The 8,875-nt window shown below is 40.2% G+C and overlaps 1 protein-coding gene across 3 annotated transcripts; it reads left to right on the plus strand.

Moving 5' to 3' along the window:
- The first annotated feature begins 6,403 nt into the window (after positions 1–6,403).
- LOC148851094 (uncharacterized) lies at positions 6,404–8,445 on the plus strand. Of its 3 annotated transcripts, none has more exons than XM_088942551.1 (2): positions 6,404–6,981; positions 7,126–8,445. In XM_088942551.1, the coding sequence occupies exon 2, from the start codon at positions 7,148–7,150 to the stop codon at positions 8,156–8,158; it is 1,011 nt and encodes a 336-aa protein (XP_088798677.1). In that variant the 5' UTR covers positions 6,404–6,981; positions 7,126–7,147; the 3' UTR covers positions 8,159–8,445. The 3 variants fall into 3 exon arrangements, with proteins under 3 accessions (XP_088798677.1, XP_088798676.1, XP_088798678.1); XM_088942550.1 differs by having other exon boundaries at positions 6,699–6,985; XM_088942552.1 differs by having other exon boundaries at positions 6,838–6,977.
- Positions 8,446–8,875: the final 430 nt, after the last annotated feature.

An 8,875-nucleotide genomic window follows, 5' to 3' on the forward strand; every position in this document is an offset into this window, starting at 1 on the left:
TATTTGTTTGGAATAGTTTTTTTTTATAAAAAATGGTATTCTAATCCATGCTTCAAAAATCGGAAAGTCATGGCTTGGAGCAACATTAAATTTAGCGTTTCCTGGAACTGTAACTTATTGTTGCCAACAGGACAATGATGTGACACTGACAAATAGGTACTAGTGCTGAAAACGTTTCCTAAAATAATGGTACCAAACAGAAAAAATTATTGTTACTCTAGAAAACATTTTATCTGACAACAACGATCTTACACAAAAATAAAAACAAAAAACGATACTCCAAACCAGAGCATCGATGCCAAACTTATACTAAATTTGCTTTCCAATAAAAGAGTGCTGGTTTATGAATTATCTTCTGGAGACCGTTGCTAATTACTGTGAGAGCTGTAATAGAACCAATCTTTCTCCATCACCCAAATCATGTTTCAATCTCTTCTTTTGGCTCAATTAATCTTCATGGGTGCAATCCATTCAATGATTGATTCCAACTTCCAACCCCATATAATGAGACATATGGGCGGTTTTCAAGCCTATTTTTAATCCTGTAGCCCCAGATATATCCTTTTTGGCTAAAACTTAAAAAAAGAGAAAACCTATATATTTCAATCCTTTCATTCCATCCATCCATCTAACAGTTACATAATCACTTCAGTTAAAAGCAAAAAAAAAAAAGAAAACCTAGACCAGTGGTACAGTGAAATAATGTGAGTTTGTTGACCCAGAATGACCACTCGTACAAATTAAAGGACATTATAGTAAAAAGCCAACTTGATCTACAATTCTCTTTCTATTTCCTTTCCTTCTCAAGAAAAAAAAGAGAAAGATAAATTATGGATGGAAAGTCTGAGGAAAGATGAAAGGTGATATAGATGTAGTAAATTAAAAACCCCAGACAGCCATTCCTTCAGTCTAATCAAGTCCAAAAAAAGGACATGGGTAAATTTGATTTTCTTTTTTTTGCTTGTAACGTAGGGTAAGGTTAATGAATTTGTACCATGACTGTACCCTTAAAAAATCATAGTGTGGACCCCATAAAGCATAACTATAAACTATTATTTAATTTTCTTTTTCTTTTTTATTACTTTTATTTTTAGGGTAAAGTTTCTGGTCTGGTGTCTATCTAATCTAGTTATCTCGTTAGGGTTAACAAAGTAGTCAAGCAATAAAACCTATTAATTTGTATTTACATGGGAGGCAGGCAGGCAGAAAGCAGAAGGGCAGTCCCCACTCTCATGGGATTCAATGGTGTTGTCGTTTTCTGTCAAGCACGGTGGGCTCCACGTGTTATTCCTTTGGAATGTAGCCAACTACCACAAACCTTGTCGTGTTTGCCACGTGTCCAATCACTATCTCATCAATCTCATCTTGGATAATGCTTATGTCACACAGCATGGAAATTAGATATGAAATGACACATACGAGCTTTTGGGTACACTCAACACCATTGCCATCCTTTTAATTTTTTATGGTTTGGTGAGTCTGGGAAATATTCCGGTTTCCGGGGGGGTTTCTACACTTGCTGGTCAGTAGTTGCATCGATTTAGCTAGCTAAGGGGCTCTGAGATAAAAGCTGGTATTTTGCTCTTCCACTCTACTAGTCTAATCTAATCATTTTAAGATAAAAAGAAGTAGGTCCATATATACTTACATGATATGATTAGAGGAACCACAATAATGCTTGACAGACCGGCCCACTGGCTGAACCCTTACCGGTTCAGATTGTCCTAACCCCAAATAATTAACAAAAGTGGGCCGCTCTCCTACCCACTACTATCAGTTGCGGAGGCCCAACACAAAAAACAACCCATTGCAACCCACTACTTAGAATCTGTAAGAATATCATTATTTATATTGTTTGAGTGATTCCAAAGGCTTATAGTATATATGTAACCTATGAAGCTGATATATATATATAGAGAGAGAGAGAAAGAGAGAGAGCCTCGGATAACGAGACCAGACTCCAGAGAATGTTATCACGAAGCAGAATAGTTGAGGGCCCAAATCTAGTCTTGGTAACAGGAACTGAATCAAAAACCTTGAGTGAGTAATGGGGTCCTTAGTATGTTGTCAGTGAGAAATTCTGTCTGACATTCACTCATCATCCCTCCACACACCTTTAATAGTAAGCCGCTCTCGCCCAATGACAATCTACCCACATGCCTACCGTAGGCAGAGAGACATGATCTATGGGTATTCCTGCAAGGGATCTTGTCCATCTTAGCTTTTGTCAGTTGAATTTCCATTGGAGTTCTTCCCGTTGCAGTAGAGGAATAACCATATATATTCGATTATGTTACTGGATGTGGGCCCTTGTAGAGAGATGGATAGAGAGAGAGAATTAGGATTTAGGAACCCTCTATTTTCCTTCTTTCATGGAGTTTTTCTCATTCCCTGATCACTTTTTCATTCCTCAAGAAGACAGAGACATGGTGGCCCTTATCGATGCATACATTACAGACGTATGGCTAAGCTAGCCAGACGCTGCCAAAATAATTCTTGACCCAAAACCTGCATTTGACTCACTGGATGCCTGAACGCTGAAGAACCCGTTAAGAATGAAGTTTGTATACATGCAGTATCTATCTATCTCACTATCTGCTGAACAACCACCATGCACCCATCCAGCCCATTTGGCCTGTTTAGTTTGACATTTATATTTGGGCTGTTTGACATGGATGAGATTGGCCGGTCGATGTTTGGACGTAGTTGGGGAGAGGAACCATAATCATCCCTACTCCCTACTCCCTACTCCCTACATGTAGTGGTGTCTTTGGCTATAACTTGGCACAGAAAAAGATCTCATGATCCCAAGGAAAATTAGCAACTATTTAAAAGGCTAAGTCATCTATGAGCACAACTAGTATTGGCCAGTCGAGATATCCTTTGTTTTGATTGAGTGATACTGATATGGGCCATCAAAGCCCCCCCTCCGGCCTCCCCTCCCCCTAGAGTCTAGAGAGAGAGAGACGAGACCAACATGTATGTGTTGTTCAAACTCTAAAAGTAAACTCCACTCACAAGGCAGTTGGGTCCCATATAATTATCAATAATTATCTTTCACGACCCACTTTTTAGGGTTTATTCTTAAATTTGTTGGCAAATACAAAAGGACCCCATGGAAGAGAAATCCAATTTGTTTTACAGGACAAAAACAAAACCATGGTCTATTGGTTCTTTGCCAGAGAGAGAGAGAGAGAGAGAGGATTTGTGTAGCGTCTACAGCATAGAATGAATGGGTGGATGAATCACGTTATTGATAAAAAGCAAGGGAAGGATGTAGTACCTAATCCCCACTTGAGACGTCGATGGTGAGAGACCCTAGAAAAGCTGAATTGCCGCATAAGGGGAGACATAGGGTGGGGCCCACATGGAATGTGGGGTAATTCATCCATGCAGTGATCAGTGATAGTTGTCATGTCATATCATGGGAAAGCATCGGATGCATAATTGTAGCTGACATGCAGGATATATAACTTTAAGTATTTAATGTCCATATAGAGAGTGGGAGAGATAAAGCTCTGTTCCTCTTGTTTGGGTTTGGCCCTAGTGAGAGTGTCTTGGATGATTAAATATCGACCATTGGATACGAAGCTCTTGATATTGAAGTCGACAATCCAATGGTGAATGTATGGGGTTCGCCATGGTTCACGACTCACATAGCTATCCCTCCGTTAAATAAATTAATAATTTTCAATTTAAGCTTATATAATTATGCTTAGAGCTTAATTTATTTGTTTATTTTTATGAGAGAGATTCGGCGGGAAAAGAATCTCAAGGAGGAGGACTGGAGGAGGAGCCGAGGAGCCGAGGAAGAGGAGGAGGCGAAGGAAAGAGAAAGCGGCTGACAGCGACAGAGCGAGTGGGGGAGGGGAGAGATGAGGGAGCCCGGGCATCGAGGGAAATCGCTCCTTCTCTTCTTAAACCTCTGAGCTCAGCGTTGACGGCGACTTCCTGCCCGACTGACCGGCATGAGTAGCCAGGGGTGGCGCTCTCTTCCGTCGTTTTCGGCTGCCCGGCCCATATTGAAAAAAGTCGGTGCAGTCACCGCCATATCGTGCCGGTCTTCTTAACCTCTGAACGCGTCTCGCGTTCCGGACGGCACGCGCGGTCAGGTACGTTGGTAGGACATGAGCCTGCTGCGGTGGGGCTGGGGGGTCGACTCACTTCCCCCACGGCCAAACGGAAACAAAATAAATAAATAAAATAAAAAGGAAATGTGTAAACAAATCCAATGTTTTAGAAACAGAAACCGTTGCATGGTTGCAGCTCAGCAGCTCCTGTCTACGTTCGATCCACCATTTGTGAACAAACATCATTTTTATCCTTTTCCTCCTTTTCCTTTAACCTGAAAATTTTCATTTCCCTTAGACCCACTACGTGTTTGTGTACGAGAGAGAGAGAGAGAGAGAGAGAGAGACTTCCTGTTTATGATGGGTTTCAGTTTCTGTCGCGAATGGCCAATTATTTCTTTTCTTTTCATCTCTTGGGGTGACTAACACATGTAATGTAGTACTGTCACTTGAAAACAGATAAAAGATGGAGCCTTTGACGTTTTAATACTGAGCTTGCATTAGTGGGCAATGTATTATTCCTAAATACCCTCATCAGAATATATCTATAATATCTCCTGTTTTAGAATCTGGCTCCAAATTACGATGTAATACGCCCCAACCACCATTTAAGACTGATGAAAGGTTGTCTTGTGGACTAACGACTGTAACTTTTAAGTTTAATGCTATATTTTCTCAGAAAATAAGATGAATGGTGATCTAGTGAACACCTTCTCATTTAAGTAAACCATGAACACCCTACCGTGTTCATCACTTATTGGCTAAAAATTGGAAGAACTCACTGTTTTTCGCAATTATTTTGGCTGTCTGAATTTTAATAGAACTGTCTCTCACTGGATCACCATTACCACTGCTAATAAAACTGTCTCTAATCAGTAATCACAGGTGCCTAGAAGTTTCTGTTTTGGCTATTGAAAATGGGTTCCACTTCCACACATGTGAGGAATTTAAACCCCACATCAGACCTCTAATATCACATCGATCCAGGAGGGACTCCTTACCAACTACAACTTCCTTTCGGTAGGGTAGCTCCCTACTGTGTACATGTTCCACAAAGCGTTCATGCGTATCATGTACACATATTGAGAGGGTTACATCAATTGGTCAATTACACTTTGTTCTATATCTTTGTCTTAGTAGGAAAGCTATAGGCCTAGTGCAGACCTACCTCACATCCCTCTGGGTCTCAGCCCAAGTCCAGCACCGTGGTCCTACTAGCTATTCCTGCCACCTTCAACATCATGGGGTACAAGTCAACACAGACATGCTCAAATTAATGGACGTTTAGACACAAACAGAGATTAAAGAAACGATTTTTATTGTGGTTACTGGTTATCCTTTGCATTTGAAAGAACAAGTTCACAATTTAAAAAAATGGGCCTATATATATTATTCCTCTTGTTTATTAAACATGGCTTTTCTTGAAGAGAAATTCACTCACAGAATCCCTTGGCAGAGCACCAAATGAACCCATTTCGGTGACTGCATGCATGGTGGGTTCATCAAATTTAATGCAGAGGAAAACTTAAATGAGATGAACCCATTTGAGGTAATTAATACAGTTCAAACATGTTAATGTCTTCTGCATCCTTACAGCCCCAATTCATCCACAATTCCGTGTTGATTTATTTAATGAACTGACCAAGCCATGTTAATTTCTCTCCTGCTTCCTCAAAACAAAAGGCATAGGTAAAAGGTTTAAGCCATGCTAGGTTTTATCTCGATTTGGCAATATTGATCACATGCAGCTCTTTTCTTTGTTTGAGACCATATTCCTTAGAGCCCAAGTAAGAAGACCTGATGCCAACCAATATGTGGCACGTGTGAGCAAGCATGTGAGCCTAGACTCGCTCGTAAAAAACCACACGTGTGAATTGTGATCAATTAATTAGCTTAAGCTCAAAGCCTCAAAGGGGTACTCATATATAAAAATATACATATAGCACACCAGACCACACGGGAGCAATCATCTTGCTGGGTGTGTGGGGAAGGCTAAATTCAAGCCATAAGTTTCGGGCAGTGCCTTTCTACTCGATCGGGACATCAACTTTACACGTATTTCCACGTGACAAGCCCTCTCCTTGAACTCGTAATCATTGTTTTTGAGCGAGAATCTTCAGGAAGGAGCACAAACCCCTTTATAAAATTCATTTGTTTTTTGTTTTTTCTTTTTTTCTCTCTAATGTTGTGATTAGTGTTGTATTAAATAATGAAACCCTAATTAACTTATTCTCCCCACTTCCAACAAAGTAACTTAATTATATTATCAATAAAAAAAAACAATTAAACCAATCGTTTTCATATGAAGTGAAAATGAAACATCACTTGGATTTGAAACCAGAAGAAGAATCATTCCTTCCCAACACAAATATGGAGAAGACGACCAATACATCCAACCACAAGAGAATCATCCATGACCCATCTTCTTTCAATTGTCTTATATATTTATATCTTATATTTAGCAAAAGAAAAATCCTTGTTTTTTCTTCAATTGAAGAATTGAAAGAGGGGAAGAAAGTGATTTAATGATTAATTTGTTTATATTTCTTGTGACTGTCATTGAAATCATGAGGATAATAATGTAGTCCTATCAATGGTGGTTTTATATAAGAAATTAAAAAAAGGATCGATCATGATCAGAAGGGTAGGTTGGGAATGGCCGGAAAATAAAGATATCATCTTATTTTAATTAACTATTGCTTACTTCCACAGTTCCACGCTAGATAAACCGCTTACAGCCAAACTCCAAAACCACTTTTTTGGGACAGAAAAAGTGGTTTCTTTCTTCTTATCAAGTTACATCTATATTAAAGCTCCCAATCTACAATCCCTCTAATTCTTTTACACCCACGAAAACCGTCCAACAAAAACCAAAACCATCTAACTGGACTCTTCGCACTTCCAAAGGCAAGTGAGTGAGTACTCCTGTTTCCAACCTCTTCTTCTCATGTCTCTTGCATATGTTCAAGCACCACAAAACCTACTTTCGTCTTCATAGCTTTTTCACGCTCTAAAGACTCACAGATCTTTGCTTTTCTTTGTTTTGGGTTTGCAGTAGAATTGCCAAAAAGAAAAAGATGATTCAAGAGCTGTTAGGAGGTGGTGCAGGACTAGTAGGAGGAGAGAGGAAAATCTCCATTGGTGGTGGAATTTTAGAAGGGTCACCATCTTCTTCTCCTTCTCCATCCCCTTGTTCTTCTTCTACGACAAGAACAGCAACAACAACTACAACTGCTACCACGACCACAACGTCATCAGCTTCTTCAGAGCACCAAAATCTGAGGTGCCCAAGATGTGATTCTTCAAACACCAAGTTCTGTTACTACAACAACTACAACCTCACTCAACCTCGCCACTTCTGTAAGACCTGCCGGCGATACTGGACCAAAGGCGGCGCCCTCCGCAACGTACCCATCGGGGGTGGCTGCCGGAAGAGCAAGAACACAAGCGCGTCGACGGCTTCAGCTGCAAAATCAAGCACGGGAAAGGTCAAAACTGCATCAGACATCATCAAATCGAACCTTGGAAGTGGGTTTGATCACGAGCCACCCTCCAACCCAATCTTATGGGCTTCTCAGCAGAATTCTCAACTGCTAGCCTTACTGAGAGCTACCCAAAACCCTAATCCTAACCCTAATCCCATATGCAATTCTGTTACTGTCAAGGATGAGGGGGGTATTATTGGATCTCACATGACGTGCGAGCCACCAGTAGCAGGTGCAGTAAATGCACGAACCCTGAGCTTAGATCCTCTGAGTCAGGTTCCAATTGGACTGTGCAGTTCATTTTGGAGAAACAATCAACATCAACTGCAACATCACCACCACCACCACCAACCCCATCAGCAGCAGCACACCTTATTACTGGGTGAAGTTCAGAATGCAGGGCTTCAGGAGCTTTATCAAAGGCTCAGACAATCTGTGAATTACTACGATACTTCCGCAACAGTACTCAGCAATGTGGGTTCAACCTCGTCGTCTTCTTCGTCCATCATGGAACCAGCTCCCGTTGCTGGAGGTGAATTGGGTTATTGGAATCCCACATTTTCATGGTCCGATCTACCTACGACCAATGGTGCATTTCCTTAAGTATCTCTTCCTTTTTATTTTTCTTAGTAAGTTAATGTCCTTCTTCCATTGCTGTGCTTGTTTGGGGATATGGTATATGAATATGGCTGTAGTATCAGTATGTTCTTTCGCTTTCCTTGGACTTCTTTTTTAAACTTTTAGTGTTTTCGTGTGTGTTTTAAAGTGTGGTTACTCTGAAGTAGTGTACGAAGAAGCAGAAAAGAAGAAAATGGGGGGAAAAATGGAAAGAATGCTAAGTGTTTCTGAGTGTTTTTCATTTATATGAAGAAACCCCATTTTGAACTTTATATTTGCATGTCCACATAAACTTTCATTTTTTCCCCGCTTATAAAAAGCATTTGCTTGCCGTAGTTCTCCTTTTAATTCTTTTTTTGCGAGTAAATATTACTTAAGCTAGATTGGAGGAACAAAGGAATATTAAGTGCTTGTGTTGTTATTTTTGTAAATTTCTTCTTTCTGGGCTTTAGTTACAATATGTGAAAACGATAAGAAAACCATACGTAACAGAAGAAAGAGTTTTCTTGGTTCACTCAGGCTTCTACTACTTCTAGGGTTTCTTTTGCATCAATGACGAGGTTATAGTGGTGGCGGTGATGTTGGATATTACATGGAGATTCCTCCTTTGTTATGTTGTGTAAAAATGGCGAGTGAAGGGATAAAGCAGCCTTGGCAAAGTGCTGCCAGAAACAGCAATTTGATTCGATTCTTACAGTTGGA

The sequence above is a fragment of the Nelumbo lutea genome, chromosome 5, assembly GCF_056320005.1.
Source record: "Nelumbo lutea isolate HS-2025 chromosome 5, American lotus-T2T, whole genome shotgun sequence".
Lineage (NCBI taxonomy): Eukaryota > Viridiplantae > Streptophyta > Magnoliopsida > Proteales > Nelumbonaceae > Nelumbo > Nelumbo lutea.